This window comes from Bombus bifarius, unplaced genomic scaffold (assembly GCF_011952205.1).
Source record: "Bombus bifarius isolate JDL3187 unplaced genomic scaffold, Bbif_JDL3187 scf7180000008263, whole genome shotgun sequence".
In the NCBI taxonomy this organism is placed as follows: Eukaryota; Metazoa; Arthropoda; class Insecta; order Hymenoptera; family Apidae; genus Bombus; species Bombus bifarius.
The window spans coordinates 832,744-852,199 of NW_022884549.1; the positions used below are offsets into that span (position 1 = coordinate 832,744).

The 19,456-nt window shown below is 42.3% G+C and overlaps 1 protein-coding gene across 1 annotated transcript; it reads right to left on the reverse strand.

The window, feature by feature from the left end:
* Positions 1-413: 413 nt before the first annotated feature.
* On the reverse strand, positions 414-18,935 carry LOC117211903 (tumor necrosis factor receptor superfamily member 4-like). Its single transcript, XM_033456218.1, has 2 exons — positions 18,287-18,935; positions 414-3,088 (listed from the first exon to the last, which is right to left on the reverse strand). Exons 1-2 carry the CDS (start codon positions 18,350-18,352, stop codon positions 2,624-2,626), a joined length of 531 nt encoding a protein of 176 aa, XP_033312109.1. The 5' UTR covers positions 18,353-18,935; the 3' UTR covers positions 414-2,623.
* Positions 18,936-19,456: the final 521 nt, after the last annotated feature.

The window sequence follows — 19,456 nt, forward strand, 5'->3', positions numbered from 1 at the left end:
ATTCGACAGTGTCTGTGCGAAAATCCACGCGTCTCGGCCTGCTGTAGTCGCCCGGCAACGAAATATACGCGAATAATCGACTTTGAATTATACAGCACAGGAAAATGTTAATCTGCCACAACATCTCGGTTTTATATGGATACTACTACACGTAGATGCAGTTCTCAAAATAGTCAAGATAAAACGAATAACTGATAAATAAATATTAAATATTTCGAGCGGCGAACATTTCACTAAAAGAGTTGAGTTTTCGATCATTCACCTCGTTGAAACTAAAAACAATTGATCAGCATCACGCACGATATTCGAACATTGCAACCTTTTGCAGTATTTTTTTGTTTCATTAATTGTTTCAACGTAGGAGAAAAAAATATAATCGCAACATTCGCAAAAGTCCGATAAACAAAACAAAATTATTGGGCGAATAACGGAAATGCTCATTTCCATTGTTGTAACAGATTTTAACACAGCAACTGAATCGTACCGTCGTCGTTTCTATATTTACAGAAATGTATTTACACGCTTTGCGTACACGGACCATATCTAATGGCGTGTATACATATCGAGTAACATCGAAATACGCTCGTCCTATAACAACGTATTTTTCTAAAGAGATCTTCGCAATTTCTCGAATACTAATTCTCGACACATAGTGTCGTTCGAAAATTTAGAGATATGCAGATATACAAATTTTCGGCAATTATTTAGAAAGCTGCCGGCACGTTGGATTTCGATGATTTTCTCGATATATCGTAGAAGCGAACATTTCGAACAACTTTTTCCTTTACGCGTTTACTGGCGCGTATCTTTTAGTATTTGAGAAATTCGTAAGAAACTGTCGGTACCGATATTCGTAAGTAACTGACAGCATACACACGTTGGTATTGATTGCCGGATAGAACGACACCTAACCCAGCAAACCTATATAAGCTGTAAACAAAAGATAAGAATTAGGTTTGGATTAGGTTTATACGGTAACCAATACTAACGCGTACGCTGTCACGGATGCACGATTACAGGTAGAATTCACCGTAGTAGTACCGACGGTTCTTTTTGCGAATATCATGGAAACTAAGACCGAGCGTCGGTTACGCGTAAAGGAAAAAGTCGTTCTCGACGTATTAACGTTATAGGCAACATGTTAAAAATATCGACGAAATCCAAGACGGTGGCAGCTTTCTAAATAATCACGAAAGAAGAAAGAGAAAGAATGTTTAGCTTCTTCGAATGAAAGAATTCTGCAGAGAGAATTTGCGTATATGCAGACAATATGAAGGAGATCTTTGGGTATATACATATAAATATGCTTATAATATATTATATCATACAGGAATCTACACTTAGAACGTGCTAAAACGATTGTCTCGTTAGGTTCAAGCAAATGCCGAATATTCATCAAAGGTACTCTAGAGAATCACAGCTAAGTACCATCTAAGTATCTCGTATTTATTAGCATTAATTGGCAAACTAACGTAACCGATTAGACGTCGTTTCAAAACTAACGCAAGCTTCCTAGTCTTACCGTTCGAAATTCTCATAGTGTATCCCATACGAGACAATCGGAAATACTTTGTCGAAAGAGATCGAACGCCATGACGAACTGGACTTTCCGAGTACCATGATTAACGAGCTGTCGACATCAAAGGTGCAATATATCGCTCGGTGGAAGATGACGTGCCGTTATATATTACGTTTAGAGTCGAACTATGACGGCATACGCGTACGGTATACACTGCTGTTTAAATATTACCTCGTGTCGATTCCATATGATACCTCTTATCGGACTACTTAGTGGTTAACTGACTAGCAACGAGGGATCGATCTAAGCCGACCAATTCCTTCTCGAATATTTATACATACTATTAAAATGTACAAGAAAAAGGTACGTAATAGGAAAATTGAAAAGAAAAAAAAAAAAAAAAAAAAACGAGCACCAGCGTTGACAAGTAGTAGACGTTAACCAGTCGAGCCTCAACTTAAAGCGTAGATATCGATCATTTGAATAATAACGTGTTCTAATAATTCAATCTTTCTCTCGATGAACATTTTAAATTCGATCAGCGATTTTAAAATCCTTCAATCCGATCCACGGTCTTAAAGCTTGCAAACGAACTCGACGGGGCTAACGAGTCTTAATCCACGATCTTCCGCTTCTATTCGAAGCCGAAAACTTTCTTAATCGTCCTCTCCTCGTCTTATGAATTTCTAAAGAGTATTCGGTATTCCACACAGCTGGATCTTGCAATTTTCCCCGGACGATTCAAGGAAACCCGATATCCCAGGAGAAAGCTTCCTCTCGATCTCCAATCCCGATCTACTCGTCCGAACAGGATCTTGTAGAACCGTAGGAACGTTTCAAAGGATATCGGGAAATGAAAGCGTCTCCTTCACGGTTCGTCAAGATATAGTTGTCGCGGAATGTTAGAAGATCGCCGAGTCTTAGAAAGTCGAATTTTTGTCTACTACTTTTAGAAGAAGAGAATGGCGGATCATCGATGACTAAAACTTAACGGTAATAGGCGATTCTTTCGTTCGGATTAACCGGAACGCGGTAATATCTTTAGAAAGCGTTTCCTTAAAAATGGAAACAAAGTAGCGGCAACTGTACTAAACGGTTCCAGTCCTAGAACCTTTCCAAAGAATTAAATTCTCCATTGATAATGGCCGCCTCGGCGTCTTTCTCCAGCACTTTGTCTCCGTCAGCCAACAGATCCTGTCCATCGGGTTCGTTCACCAAGATACTCTGCTCTGCAGTGTCGAATGCGTCCTCCGGTGCGAGAAACAAATTCGTTCGACCTTTACACTTGTTTCGATAGTCGAGATTATCCGGGGCAGGCCTGTGACAGGAATCGCAGACGGTATCCGTTTTGGAAGTGCAAGGATGCGCCTCGTACAGGCCTGGACCGCACCTAGAACAGATCCAGCAGGGCTGGGTGCTGTGGTGGGGGCTGTAGGTGCCTGGTGCACATTTGCCGCATTCGGTGTCATGGCCACGGACGCAATGGTTCACGGCGCCCCAGCCTGGACCGCATCTGCTACAATGGCTCCCGTCTTTCTGATGCCTGATGTGCGGCCTGGCTTCGCTCACCTGGAACAAGGGCAGATGCGTTTCGCTCAGAGGCAATTCGATGTACATCGAAAGCTTGTATCGACTTTACATAAAGAGATATAGCCACGTTTTTGTAATTTTCTAGATTTTCGATCGATCGAGCAGCGATCGTTTTAGAAGACGCGGCCGATGGATATAAAAGGGAGAGACACTCGAGAAACCGTTATGCAAACCGGTTTCGAAAAGATCTGTAACGGAACGACAGATGTAGCGGAATTTCTAATTATTTGGAAATTTCGTGCTTAAATCGTATCGATATTCTTTAGGAAGCATATTAAGAAAGGAAAAAGGGAAAAAGCTAGAAGGGCAAAAGTAATTTATTACAGCTCGACGTATCCGTCTATCAGGAAACTTGAAATACGAGTTTTACTACTGCTGCTCTTCCATACTTGCGTACTATCATACCACTATTTCGTGATTACGTCGATTAGAATTAACAAAGTTATTCGGTAGTAGTATAGACTTTTATATTCGAGCGAATAGACCTCAGGCTTGGTAATCGCTTTGTTCTAAATGTACCGTGTAGCTCGGGAGAACAGGTGCCAAAGGATAAAGCCACCTGACTGGGCCAACACCTTGCGCCTTTCTTTCGTTGCGCCTGAAACCGCTATCGAGATATACCAGAAAACTCGTTCGGTCAACGCGCAAATTAGGGTTTCTCGTGGCTTTAGCTTCGCCCTTGTTACGTGCAACCCTTTTTCCGACACGTTCGACGACTGTCCGACGTGAGCTTCGTTTCTTTTCACACGCGAATAACAATCCTAAAGAACGTTCTCTGTTTTTCGACCGCCCAAGCGAATGGCAGATCCGTTCACCAACGAATCACGCTTTTACTTTCCCTTCGTAACGTAACTGGTAATTCAGATAAAAGCATAATACGTCGTTGACGAATCGAGCCGCATCGATACTCGCTAAGCGTGCGGATATTTCGTTTAAGGGGACACAGATTTCGGTGAAACGGCCTGTCAGCTATGAAAAATAAAATATTCGTACTAACTGAAAGCGTGTTTCGTTTCGATAAATCGAAGAAAGGAAACTGCGTTAAAATTTATCTCTTAGAAATAAGCTAACAATATCTAAGAAATAATGCCCGATCTGAATTTCTGAAACACTTTATAGAAAATAGATCGACGCGGTGCGCGGTCCAGCATCAGTGGTGAAGTGAAATTCCTTTTAAAAATAAAATTCAAATACGTAATAATAATAATTTCAGCCAAATACTTGATTCGGTTTATTCCAAATCGATTTAACGTTCCCTTTTGATATCGTTAAGTTAATAAGATAGATGGCCAAAATGAGAAAAGAATCTCGTTGGGATAAAATCGTAGTTGAATTCTTTTCGAAGAACTTTTTCGAGCGATTGATTTCTATCGATTTCTAGCAGCGCGTTCGCCTGGCACGTCCGCGCCATTTGAAATCAATGGAGACGGAAGGAGCGAAGATGGTCGCTTATAACGAAAAGAGCGACGAACGAAATGCAGCGAGTGATAGTTTGATCGCAGCTGGCAGCAGCCGGTTGCTGGCACGCGCCAACGGTCACTGAGCCATCAGGTGCGTCGTTGCGCCAGCCCATCGTCCGTTCGTAAAACCTCGTTCGTCTCTTTTATTTTCTCCTTACGTTCAGCAACCACCGCTCGATTCTCTATTGATAGCGCGCGGTCGTGAATTCATTCGCTCGAGAAGAGACGTTAATCGCTGTCACGATCTTTCGTCGAATTTAACATACCTATACACTCTATATGCCTATACCCTACTGGTTGTCGTGTAATCCGCGTACCGCGTCGTTTCCGACCATTAATTTTAACCGACTCTTCGTTCGTTCGCACGTTTGTCTAAATTTTGCTCCGTTTAAAAAGCTTAAGGTAAAAATTACTCGATCGATGTCGCGCACTATTCCATAAGCACGGGAGAGTATGGAAGAATTTTCTTGAACGCGAAAACCTAGAAAAGACTTAAGAATGGACTTAATCAAAGAGCCAAACCGATAATTCACCCAAATTACGTTCCGTATTTTCTCGCTTTCTGGTCCCAGCTCTATAAGTTATAACCATATAATAATATAAATTATAAAATATAAAGTTGCTCGACGGAATTATCATTCTCGTTACGTTATCCTGTTTGCAGCCAATATCGTCTTTCGCGAGGAACAACCGTCGTTGGAGTTTGTCAATTAGAAACATCGTCCTGCGGAGCTTTGTTCTTTCGCGCAAACGTTACGTATGCGTTGAACGCGAATGCAGGTTTTACAACATCGATTTATTCTATCAATACGAATGCCAGCTTTTCAATTTAGCAAGAAAAGATTCGAACAACTCTGACATTTTATTCTTTCGTTACTTACAAAGGTTCGTCGCGTGTCGAACGTAAACCCATTTATTTCGAGAAGAAAATACCGGCTATCGAACGTCATAGCGTTAATATACCGTAAAAGAGCATCTCGCGTACTACGTTGGAAAAAGAAGAAACGACAAAGAATCCGATATAATCGGACGAGACGTTAGCGAAGACAAAGATTTTTCTGATTTTCATCGATAACAGATAAAAAGGTGGGAGGCGTGTTTCGCCGAAAGGAAGAAGATTGCCGTGGCAAACGGCACGAGCATGATACATCGAGACAGGCAACGTGTACGCGTTCGTAAGTTAGAGCGTCGTTTTATCGGTGGCGTAACACGATCCTGGCTCCTCGCGTAAGGTTGCAACCTGTCAATTTGCGGGCGAGACAAGTCCGGTGAAAAGGGTTAATAACAGCGGTGCCCCAACGCCGGGTACGTCAGCCCCTTATTAATAAAGCAACTTAAAGATCGAGTTGACCCGAGTCAGGTGGCTACGCGTCGCTACCGCTCGCGCGGTTCTGCTTCTTTTCCTTTTTCTCTTTATCGCAGCTTGTGAACGCGAGACCAACGACGAAACTCCGCGTATTACGATTATTCAGTCATGCTACACGCGCCATTCGTACGTGCGATCGCTAAAGTCTTTCATTTATATCTGCGATTTGTAATACTCGAGAATACCTGCAGAAAATGTCATCCCTCTGCGACAGATACGCGCACATCAACCGCAAACCGCTTCTTTCTCTTCGTATAAGTTACGCAAGTCGTAATAACGACGATGATCTTAAAGGGCCTTCGCGCAGGCGAAAAACATCATTTTCTAGACGACCGGTGAGGCATGGCCTCGGAACGGTGTGGTGTCCGGAGGGCTCCTCGCCTTTAATCGATAACAGTAGGGTTGGCGGTACGGCGAGCGAACAGGAAATTGCATCGTCGAAAGAAGCTGGCGTAAACGGCCGAGTGGCCGCGGTTCGAAACGGTCTTTAACAATTTCCGAGCGTTCCTCCGCGCTTGTAACCACACCCCTCCCGACGCGACGCGACGCGACGCTACGCGACGCGACGCTACGCGACGCGACCCAACGAATCTGCCTCGAATCGCGTTTCCAAGAATAATAACGATCGTCGTTGTTCGATTCTTCTTTACTCGCGTTATCCTAACTTTTCCTTACGCCGCTTTCTTCGCGGTTTGAAATCTTGCAGCTGTTTGCAAAACGCGATTTTCGCAAACGCAATTCTTGCTCCCTCGGCGTTAAGTTCGAACGAATGGAAAGCAATCGATCATTTTACGCTGGCAAGGCTCGCATGTACGATACGAGTTGTCGAGCCGAAGACGAGGCAAAAGGACGTACCTTTTGTTTCGTAAACAGATGTTCGGAGGCGATCTTTCACGGGACTACGTCATCTTCAAACTCGATTACAGTCCAGGTAGACCATCTTGCATCCATAAGGGGATACCTTATGATCTAGATCTATCGCGTTCGAGGCAGCCGTCGCAACTTCAAAGTCTTTGCGAACGCAATCCATCACAAGTTGGATGTTGGACGTCGAGGCTGACTAACACGAGACTCGGTCGTATCCATCGTAAGATTCGCAACATCGAGGAACATTGTCGACAACGCATTTTGCGCGACGTTGCTTTCCTCTTGCTGAAAGCCGATCGATTTGTTATTTCTTGCCCCTCTACGATTTTACGATACTAATCGTTACTTCGATCGACGCTTAATTGTCGGATGACGCGTCGCGTAAAACTCCGTTTCCACTGTTTTACAACGGAAGGCTAATCGTAAGAGGAAAGACCAGAAAGAGAATGATTTACGATCGGTCGTAGGTCCGTAACTACAATGACGGAAGTAACGGCGCTCATAGCGACGAGTATGAATAGGACTTCCGGCAGGACGGACAAAGCGGAAGCAGTAATTGCGGTGGCTTTTGTATCCCCCCTTTTTTTTTTCAGCGCCACATCGCGCCGGTATGCCAGCGTCGCGTCGCACCGATAAATTCCGATTGAAAATTACTCCTTCCTGGTCGTAGCGCGCCATAGAAATTTCTCTCTCTTTTAATTTCCTCTCTAGCCGATTCTAACCTTCCTTCCTTTTAACCACATCGTTCCACTCTTTTTCGATTTACGCCCCGATCGATAAGCCCGCTCTCGAGTCACGCCAAAAGAGAAAGAACATATTTGAATTGTTCCAACTACCGGCCACTTTTCATTTCCATGTAAATTTCAAATTTCGTCGGATTTTCTTCCGCATACACGCATACGCATATAACGCGTTCGCAATTTTGTCGAATACGTTGCTCGAGTATCGCTCAACGAACGCTACTCTGCCGTATTCGATTAAACGGCTTACATCTTTCCACAAATTATTAACGTATACTACGCTTTTCTTTTCTCTTTATGCGCAGACACGTTTTTTGCATTTACGAGCAGTCCAAATGGTAACTAAAATGACATCAACCGCGCGTTTAACCCGTCGAAAAAGTAGATATTACGAATTTTCGGCCAGCGTCTCGGACCGCGTTTGTAACGAAATCGAAACGTTATTATACTTAGTCTTTTCGAGTAAAAAGTTCCCATTGAAATTCATAATCGAGCACCGATTACGGGATATAAATTCGTAATGCTTTTACTCTGTCAGGATATTTAGTCGAGAGTCGTGATCCGCGCTGAGGAAAGTGAAAACAGCGAGCGTTCTAATCGGCGCACTCCGGTGCATTTATGAAATAGGGATGCACAGGAACGCTAGCATCGCTCGATTTAAGAGAGGAACGTTCGTCGACGACGTTTCGTTTCACCGTGCCGTTGCGATCAGCTCGCTTTCGAATATTTTCCGCCTATACGTACGTTATCTATCTTTCGTAATTTAGGTGTAACCGTAAGCAAGGATGGAGAAAAGCTGGTCGGTCAACCTTCGATCTATGGTTTAACTCGAGAAAGTTTATCGTAACTCGTAACATCATCGCGACTCGGTAAGGTCGTTCGGTTCGTAAAATTATTTCTTTCGGCGATATTCTGTTTATTCAACGTCGAATGAGATTAAAAGAAGCAGCTATATTTTCGCAAACCTATTACCCTGATGATATCGAATAAAATTGAAATAACGGATGAAATAACAGAAACCGAGAAGTAATATCGAAGAATTTATATTTAGTTCGTTGGTTTTCAGTTGGAAAGAAACAAAGTCCGAACATTTATTTTTTTTTTTTGCCCGTTACGTTCGATCTCGATATACGAATAATAAACACGAGATAAATGGAATTTCGTTACGCGAACGTTCGTCGATTCGCTTGGATATTTCGGTGGTAGTAAGCAAATTACTAGCTGTATCCTACTGTGTGTTTACGCAACGGTTCGTGCACCGCTCGTCCTTCTTTCAACCTTTTCTCTCCACCTTCCTGTCCTAGCGACGACCGAAAACGAAACGCACGCGTGCAAATGCAAAATACCTTTTCACTCGATAATTTCTCTGTTCCTAGGCGCGTACCTGCGCGTAAAAGCGCATCTTTAAAGCCATTAATCTAATCGTAATTCTCTTTCGAGTTACGCTTCTGGCCGCAACGAAGACACTTATTTTTTATTCATCGACGGTTATTGCCGCTGCTTTGAACTTGGCAATTCTTACTTACGCATTTGCATTACACGAATCGATAATGGACAAAGATAAATACAAAGAATAATATCGTTTTAGCAGTTGTGTGGTTTTTGCTTTTCAGAACGACCTCGTTTAACCTCCGCCATCGAAAGACAAAAAATTTATTCGACGAGAAAACGTGAAAAAGTATCGGGTATCTGCTACGAACAGCGAGTACACCAATTCCTCTTTACCTAATTCCGCCGCTAACCACACCTCTTTTGCCCGATAGCCGAGTGCCTCGACCAAAGTTGCAGAAACTCGAAAACAACAGCAGCGCGTCCCTTAACGTCGCTTACACACCGGTGTAAACTTTTCGAACGGTCCTCCTAGTCCGTTGCAGCCTGTTGCATTTATGCAACGACCCGTGGAGAGGCCCCGTTGAAGGCGACGAGCTGGTCAAAGGGTTGCGCACGTGTTCGAGCGAACAGGACACGATGGCCAATGCGGCAAAGTGCGGTGTCACGGCACGCTGAACTCTTCCTCGTGGCTTTTGACTGTTGCACGAGCTCGATTGTACGGCCTCGAGGGTGCAACGAATCGACACGACGCAGCTGCGCCGCCGACTCTGATAATTATCTCTGCTACCACCCTATTGTTCCTCGATCCTCCGCCTTCCTATATCCAAAACTTGACTCGGGTTCGGTCTGGTTATAGGATTCCTCCTTTTGCAGACCCTGCGGCCCGCAAACTGCCTCCTACGCAGTTGCCTTTTCATCCAACGTATGAGAACGAAGGGGCGTGGACATGCTTGGAGACCGTTGCAAATAGTCACAATTTTTGCTAGTCGATTTTAACGTTGCTCGAAGCTGGTCGACCAGAGACGATCTTTTCGTTTCGTTGAAAAAAATGATCGCGATGATGAATGAATGATATCGTAATATACCTAGGTAACGCGAGGTATACATAGGAGGAAAATACTGGCCCGAATTTTTCTCTGCCGGCCGATTTCTTCAACCGTCAAGGTAAACCGTCAAAGCCGTAAGTAATATTCTTTTTTTCTTTCTTCCTTTTGTATACTTCGTGTTCCAATCGATTGGAATCGCGACTAACGTCCACGCGTCAACCGCTTTTTAACGGACGTAGTCGTCGAGTAAAATAATTTAAAAAGCTAGAAACGGAGAACTTGCAAAATTGTATACCAAAGAAGTAAAAGTTAAAGAAAAAAGAACGAGTTAAATTCAATTGTTTTGTCGCATAAGTTGTTGCACCAGTTTGCCTGACTTCGGTTAGAGAACGAGTCCGCAGTTCGTTTCAGACCCGGAAAAAAAAGATCAGCCACGTTTCCGGCGACTCTTTTCACAACGCCACGGAAGAAATGGGAACGCGGTTCTTTAGACTTTAGAGGGCCGTTTGCTGCGCAGCGCCTCTTTAGAGAAAATTTTTCAAAAAATCGCGTTGCACTCGCTTGCCGAAAGAAAGGAGAAAAAAGGAAAAGCGAAAGACGAACATCGGGATAGAATAAAATACGGTCGTATAAACAACGCGAGCCAGGTACATCTCGGTTATCGTAGTTGATAAATTGGCAAGAGCTACCAAGTCGAAAATGCCTGGTCGTTATTCCACTTGTACGTACTTGTACTTGTAAGTACCTACTTAGCGAGATAATATCGTCGTTTTACAAGTCTTCCGTTTGATCCGCTCGATGAAAGCAGTTTATCTCTCCCTGTCAATTTGCTTTCCGAAGCTTTCGTTCTACTTTCGTTCCGACCCTCGAAACCCATACATACGTGTCATGCTATTTCTTAACACGTAGGTATACTCGTATCGTTCGCTTGCTTCGTTTATCGCTTTCGATTCAACTCGCTCAATTTCATTCGAGCCGACGAAACATCCGAGGGACGAAACGGTCGAGATCGCTTGTAAATGACATCGCGTACTGCTCTGCGATCGTGTATCGTGTAGCTGCGCGGCTAGCAAAGTCAAAGAGAAAACGAGAATCCGCGCGATGATTATATATCGAAGAAACATAAGGAAACATAAGGGAAGCTAGAGCGGAAATTGTAGAAGGCGCTTGATTCGCGGACCAAAATTCAGAGTTGCTTCGTGCTAACGAGCTGGTCAAAGTTAACGAGCACCGACGTAGCTTTACGCTTAGCGACCGGTCACGGCTAAGAAAACAATCTGCCAGTGATGAGTGTGGTCGCTCTGTTCCGATGGCACTCGCTCGACCAACCCACGATCTTTTCGGAAGAACAAGCGTCGTGGAAAAAACGATTATTATAAATTCCTCGAAAAACACGCAAAACATGCGAAGAAAAAAGAAGGACTGACTCTTTGATCGACTCGCGTATCTACTACGAGAAAGCGTTTCCCTAAAAAAGGCAAAATTATTCGCGATTCGTCGGCAGACTCCTTCTTGCGTGAAGATATCGCATAACGAAACGCTATGAAATATATGAAAAAGCTGCGATATTAGTTGAGAGTTTTAGCTAGCACGCTAGCTGTTTTCTTATATACATCGTCGGCAAGCTATTCAGTTCACTGGGGTATTTCGTGGTTTACGAGGCTCATTAGCATGCCATGGGAACGAGAAGTCGTCGGTTCCGGCGATCCCGTCGCGTCGGTTTCCCCGACCCTTGCTGCGATCCACGCGCCATCAACCTACAAGTAGACGTCAGTCGTGTTCTCCCATAGGTACATGCAGGGCTGATACAAACAACAATAACGTTAAGCTGCCTGATTTATATCGGCATATCTGTCTCGTACGCCATGTTCTGGTACTCGCCAACGAGGCTTCGCGTATGTACGTAATAGTACAACGTTTAACTTTTTTTCTTTTCCTATCTACAAAGCAACTAATTAGGTTAAGTAGCGTAACAGTTTTCTAGCCGAACGTGATATCTCTTCTAAATGACTACATCGACTATGACGTTAATTAAGACGATATCATTATCATCGTAACGATGATATTAGTAACAATTTGTATTAATAAGCGCACGCGTCGCAACCGTATCGTACGTTCGTTCGAATCACGGTATACGTATCTACGATAAATATTAAATTAGAATATTTCTCCGTGATCGCTTACGCGTCACATTGTAGCAGCGATAGGTTCTTCGGGGATGCTGCCCTGCCACCGGCTCGCGGCGTCTTCCCCGAATGTAAGCGTTTAATTTTGCTTTCGCGAGACAAAGTTTCCCGGAGCGAGAGGAATTGAAATTGCCGCTGAAACTGATGCTCTCTGCTCCGCCTGACCCGCTCGATTCATTAATTTTTGTGCACACACACGCGCCACTGCGTTACTAACTCGACACAATGGGCTTCCCAACGGACTCGGAGGCGACCTTTGTCGATTCGCCACAGTCTACACACGATAAATGCTGCATGCGCTTTGATTATCGTCGAAATCTTTCCTATTGTTTCGTTATGAGTCGCTTTTTACGAGTAATTAGACTGTTTCTTACGCGCGCGCGTGTGTGTGGTGTGTGTGTGTGTGTGTGTGTGTGTGCATGTAATAAATTCGCGTTCCGCAAGATTTTTCTTCCGATAAAAGCGTCCAAGTCTCGTTCCCTGACTCGCAGTGAAATTGAAGACGTTGAAGATTCTCCGTCTGCAATTATCTTGGCTTAAAGTATTCGGAAGGGAAATAGCTAGACGCGAATACTTATCGATGGATTAACGTTACGTGGTTTTATTCGTACGACACAATTTCGTCGTACGTATATATCTGTCTATAAATATATCATATATATACATACGTGCGCACGTATACATACGTTCTTCCCCCTCGCCTTTACACGTTCCGAATTCATTTCGTTTACGTTTAAACATTTTCGCATTTCTCTTTTCATCTCGTTCGTACATACGTAATATACAGTTTTTCCGTTCTCCGTGTTCGTGTCTTCGTATATCTTGAAAGAGCCTAGGCACTCGTTTACGAAACGTTGTTTATTCGAGATAGTACCGGCCAGTGTCCTTTTTTTTCAATTATTACTAGCTTATCTACAGCACTATTATGATATTTATATGCTACTTTATTCCTATTCTCTGCTGTAATAAATTTCTTTCCGTCAAGAATTCCAACTAGCGTTTTCGAGAATGCCGTGTCGGAGGATGCTGTGAAAGAAAAAAAAAAGAAAAAAATTCTCTTTCAAGAGCGCTTGAAAAAATTTCGAAAACGCTCTGCACTTCGAGTCTACTACGTTCCACAAAAAGAGGAGGAAAAGGGGAGAAAAATGGCGAAAAAGCGGCACGACGTACTTTTCCCATCCGGTTTCAAAAGTTTCACGCGCGGCTCGATTTTTATTTTATTCCGAGTAACAGCGCACAATCCCCGAAGCGTTTCGATTTCTCTCGGACATTTTCGTTGCCGTGCGAATTTTTCGCTGTGGCATTTTACGCTCTGCTCGATGATCCATCCGCGTCTGTATCCGTCCCTCGTTAATCCGTTTCTCGAGTGCACGCGAGATGGTTTCCACGTTAGCGATGCGCTTTGTGCATAGACACGAATTTGCTCGCTAAAATCGCTAAATATTCCATGGGCCCGCGAACCTTTCCACGAGGATGGGACGCTCTCTCGTGAAAGGCGACCCATTTATGGCGACGCGACACGACGCGAACGAACGCACGCGAAACCAGGCTTCCACACCGTTGGGACAACGTTCCAGCGTTCTTCCGTAGGATTGTCGAACGCGAACGGTCGTGTCTTTTATTTTACGCGTTACATTTTACATTTTACAAGGGACGTAGTTCAGAAGGGGCAGGGGGGGGGGCAGAAACGAGGAGAAAAGTTGTACAAATATGGTGCTCTCTGTTTTTTCTTTTAGTTTGCGATTTTATTTAACGCGGATTAATTTGTTGGACGAGTAGCTTTAGCAAAGAGCGCACTCGAATCGAATTAACAGAGCCGATCAACGAACGTTAAAACTAGGTCAAAAAGTTACAGCGCAACTTTTAAATCATCCATTTCCTTTCATCCTCGAAACTTGCAATTCGTATGGCGCGTATGTTCGCTGATCATTTTTTTTCTTCTTTCTCTTTTTTTTTTTTTTTTTTTTTAAATTACGTACAGTCGTGAAAAGACGTGCTTGACAATAATGATATTCTAAACTTTGAAATAAAATAGCACTAGGTTAGGATGCTGATAGAGCCACCGTGTGTAATTAATTTCGTTAACATCGTGAAAATATCGGTAATTTAAGTACTTCGAGCAACATGCTTTTTAACTCGATTTCTTCGAATTAAAAGGTAAAGACGGATTCTTTTCTCTTGTTTTTCTTCTAATAATAATCCGTCAGAATCGAATTACGAAAGATGGAAAAGCTTATTCTCACAGCGCTAATCACTCCCGTACGATGTTTTGAATTTATGAAAATTTCATAGATTTAAAAGACCAGCAATTGCGTATCGAGTATTCGATGCGTTAAGAATCTTTATCGCTCTTCTAACCTTCGATTACCAAGATACCGATCTTCGAATCGAATAAAAATTCTATGAAGAAACCGTCCGAGTAGGCTACTATCGCGAGCAAACGTATCGTAGATGTACGTTCGACGACTCGATAATCCTCGACACCGCCCTTCGCTTTTCCAACTTTAAAATAATTTTCGCAAGATATTGGATGGTCGACGATATCGCAGGACCGACCCCACCCTTAACGCGTCAAGCGAAGTGGACAGTGACGACATTTCGCACTTTGTTAGTACACGCGGCAACGGCTACCAACGTATACAACGTACATACCTACATAGATAATATAGGTATAGGAGAGGAAACGAGCTTTCTCAGCAACAGCTAGCCTTTTGTCAGCTCCCACGACTTCTCGCGTCCACGCTTCTCATCGCCGTTCATCTTTCCAACTGGATTCCATTGCACTTTACCACGGTAATTTTCCGCATCCGTCGTAATTCGTTTCATTTTCTCTTATCGTTCCTACGTTTTATTTATTTTTTTCCTTCGTTTTATTTCATTCGCATTTCCTAAATCAACGTTCTACGTAGCTTCGTAAAAATTTCGTTCCCTTCGTTCTCTTTCTTTTCCTTTCCTTCCTCCGTTTCGCTGTCGTTTCATTTGCCGGTTCTATCTTTTCGGCATATGGTCGTATTTATGAAAAAAGTAAATTTTGTTCGAATCATCGTTCAATTCTTTTCTAGTTGCGATGAAACAAAACCTGTGATTCGTTCGTGCGAGTAGTAACGGAGTAAGATTTTTTATTCGCACGGAGCACAGAGCTGTTACTAAATTTATACGTAAATTTGGCATAGAGAATTGACTGAAAAGCTCGTCAAAGACGATAACGCAGACGATTCTTCTCAAAGTTCTTCGAACACATTTATACAAAAAGTGTTCGTCGATTCTTTGTTTACGTCGGTGCATATATCCTATCCGAATTTCGTTCTTCACCCGTCTACTTCTACTTTTCGTCTCTTCCATTCTTATTCGTTTAACGTTCTATTCCGTTTTCGCGTGTCTCCTTTTGTTTCTCTGGCCAGGCGATCGTCGTTGTCGCACTCGTTGGTCTCCGCTTTTGTCCCACGTCGCGCTTTTCGCCTTTCGCCCCAATCCTATCATCTCCATCCCTTTTCCGTTTCGCCAGCTTTCGTTAATTTCGCCTCGCTCGCCAAGTTGCCCCTCGCAAATCTTATCTCCGTTGTACGTCCACCTTTCGCCCTGATTCCTAATGCATATATGCATGCACTTACGTACACAAGTACTCGAAATAAACGGCTGCCTGTCCTCTTTCTCCCCTTGTCACCTCCTTTTCCTTCTTCTCTTCTATTTCTTTATTTTGTTTTCCCTCGAGTTGACCAGTCTCCATCCCCTTTCTCGTTCTTCTGCGAGTGTCGTTAACGAGACCCGTGTGAGAACCGATCTTTATCTATCGTCGATGATCTCTGCAGCGAGGATAATTAGCCCGTAGAAGAAGGGTGAAAATTCGCAATTACGCAATTAAATGTCTGCTTCATTTCCCCTCTCGTTTCATCGACAATTATTTTCTTTCTTTGCTTTTGGCTCGCTCTTTAGTTTCTTTATTCTTTTATCCGCTTTCTTCGTGGCTGACTCGAGTAATTGTCTCGCGATTTTGAAGTATTTAGCGCTATTATAGGATACGAAGACACGGAGCTAGAATTCTTTGATTCTGAGGAAAATCCCGTTACAGGGCCAAAGAATAGACATCGAAGCGCGGAAATATATAGTTTCCGGAAATCTTCGAGTAGAGTGTATTTCACGTTTTTCTCGAAGATTTTCCGCAACTTGTCAAGATTTCCCGCGTGAAACGATCTCTTAATCTTATTGATCTTATTAATGTCAACCCGTGTTATCGTCAGAATTTGGGATATTACGATATCGATATTACGATATAACGATATTACGATTATCGAACTTGTCTTCATAATCAATCTCTGTACTTCTACTCGATTTAGCATCATTTTCAAATCCAAACATTTTTATTATTTTATCTACGTAGAATCGTAAGAATAGCCGCTGGCCGACGTGACGCGAATAAAATGCTCCCTTCCAACACTATAATTACGATAAAACACCTCGCACTTTCCCTAATTCCTCTAATTACCGTGAGCACGAAGAAAATTGCGATGGTAGAAGCGAAACGAGATAGCACCGCGTTTTATATCCCTCGAAACCGATAATCCACCGTTTCGCAATCGGTCGAGAGAACAGTCTTCGTCGAGGTTCGAAACGCCTGATATCGCGATCGTACTTTATTTTCCTTTATTCCCTCGATCGATTTCCCCCTAAATATTTACCAACGATCAGCGGTAATTGTCGAGAATTATCGTTTCCTCCGTGGCTCAAGATCGTACACGCTTCTTACGCAATTCATCCTGTTTCGACCGTAAATCATATCCTGTCTCTGCACCAGCTGAAACTCTCGTTAGAACGAAATAAACCGTGTAACTTCTCCACTCGTTCATTTTTTATCAATTGATTCAATCTTATAAATATTATTTATCAATTAATAAAATTGAATTTGTCATGGAAGAACAATTACGTTCTATATTTACCTGTTTTTATTTGAAATATGTACAAAAGCATTAAAAGTGGCAGTCGATACCAGGGAATATTTTCAAATCTACTACAAACGTATAAATCGTAACGTTTAGTAAGATCCTTTAAATATAAGTTTAAGATAACTCGGATTAAGTGCTAATTCAAAACACGTATCAGTGGAGACTTATTCGTTTCCTTCCGTGCTTCTTTATTCTCCGAACATACCTATGTACATATGTACTTACAAAGCCGTACTCGCTCGGTCTAGCTTTCAGCTTATCACGATTGCGTAAAACGGTTGCAAATGTACGAGATATTGCTCTAGACCAGTATAGGTTACGTAGATGCGAACGATGAATTCAACAAAAATTCTAACGACCTACACGAAAGAAAATAATTTCATAATTTCATCGTCACCACTTCCTCTACGCGACTCTTAATCCACAGGTAGATAGTAAACAACGACGATAATGCCTCTTCTCCGTTAATTGTAAGAGCAAAAGCGGCTTCAGTAAGCGGCTTTGCTAGCATTATGCCAACGAGTAGAAAATGTCTGTCGAGCGAATGGAATAAAACGAGGGAACGTTAAAAAAAAGCTCACGATCACACCATCAACATAGCAAGCTCACACCATAAAAAGCGTGTACGAAAAGGCAAAACAAGCTAATATCTTTTTTGCTGGCAAAAAGAATATCGTGAAACGATCTGTTCTTTATAGAGCGCGATAAATGCAACCAACAAATTATGTACTCTGGCTTAAAAAAGTTGACAGTTGTATCATAGATGACAATTAGTTTCTAAATCTCTCCGTTGATTGGGGTTAGGTTGATCGAATATATATATATATATATATATATATATATATATATTATTATATATATTATATATTATATATATTATATATATTATATATATATAAGTTTGCATTTAGTTTAATTAATTCTCTATGTTCGGTACGAGTTTTCGATTCCGTATATACTTTTCTGCCTTCGCCTTCTAACGTTACCTTTTTTTCGAAATCATGTTTTACGATATACCGATATAGGAAATGTCCTATCATGCAAAAATAAATTATACACTCTATGTAGAATGATCTTACAAAAATTCCAACGAGTTCACTTTTCTAGAGAATGCTTTCAACCATTTTTAAGCAACTGTTGACATTAAGTAGAAAAAAGGAGAAGAAAAATCACTGCTTTTAAAAATCTCACAAAAGTCGTTCCTTCAAGTACGCTTATATGATCTTAAACGCTTACTTACCTCAAAAAGAGCGGTCAACAAGCAAACACCAAACACGGCAATGATTAATCTTCTAGCAGGAAGCATCCTCGTTCGGTTATCGTTCCCTGTCGATACGTTTCACGTTCAAGTAGCTGCGATGTTAGCCGGCAGTCGCCTTGGCTTACAGCATCCCACGCTATTCCTTGCAGGTGCACATCGATCACGAGCACCGGCTCCTAAGTCGTAAATTTCGTTCTATTTTCGAACGAGACGCTGAAAATCCGATTTCCACGGCCCACAACCCGGCCACGCGATTATATATTTTATCGATTACAACACGATCTGGTTCGCGGCACGATTCGATTTCATCGAACGGATCGATCGATCGATATATATTCGATCGAAATTACGACACGTTAACCAACTCAATTTTCACAAAAGTTTATGACGTAAACTTACTAGTTCGAATCAGTTAACAGTCAATCAGTTTGGTTAATCAGGTTAATCAGTTTTGTTAATAAGACGTTTGATATTTCCGTTTCCCTTTCTGACCAGTTAAGTAGCTTCGCACTGGAAAAGATTGATGAAAAAGAACCGACTTCGACGGTGGCTGAGCGTGAATTGAGGGAACAGCAACAGTGCAGCTGTTATTGTTGAACACGCGCTCGATCACGTGGCTACCTCCCACCAACGCGTCTCGACACCGCGGACCAGGGGTGTTACAACTTAAATATTACGCAGCTAAATTACGTATATTCGTAATAAAGGTACTTGTAGCGCGCGACAATATCCCTCAAAAGTAAAACACGCTGAGACTCGAAAGTCATATTCTTCGCGCATGTCTGACATTTATCCTTTACGAAGAAATGTCTTGTCTGCACTTTCTACGCGCGCGCACACTAACAGATAATTCATAAATGTACATAGCGGCAACTTCGCGTCATAATATACGGCATTTTCGACGCCGAAATTATCTTTACGATATATCTCGCATTACTTTCATTTGAAAACGATGAGACAAGGGCTAAATTCTTCTTTAAAAACAAGTTCGTCTAGCCATTTTACATAACACATTGGTTTCTTAACGACTTTGTAAGAACGGTTTTTTCGTAATTTTACAAAAAGTCACTTTTGCAGCTGCTTACCATAGGAATTACGTGTTAAAACTATCCACTTTGAAGATAAATATTCCAATTTCGATATAACTAG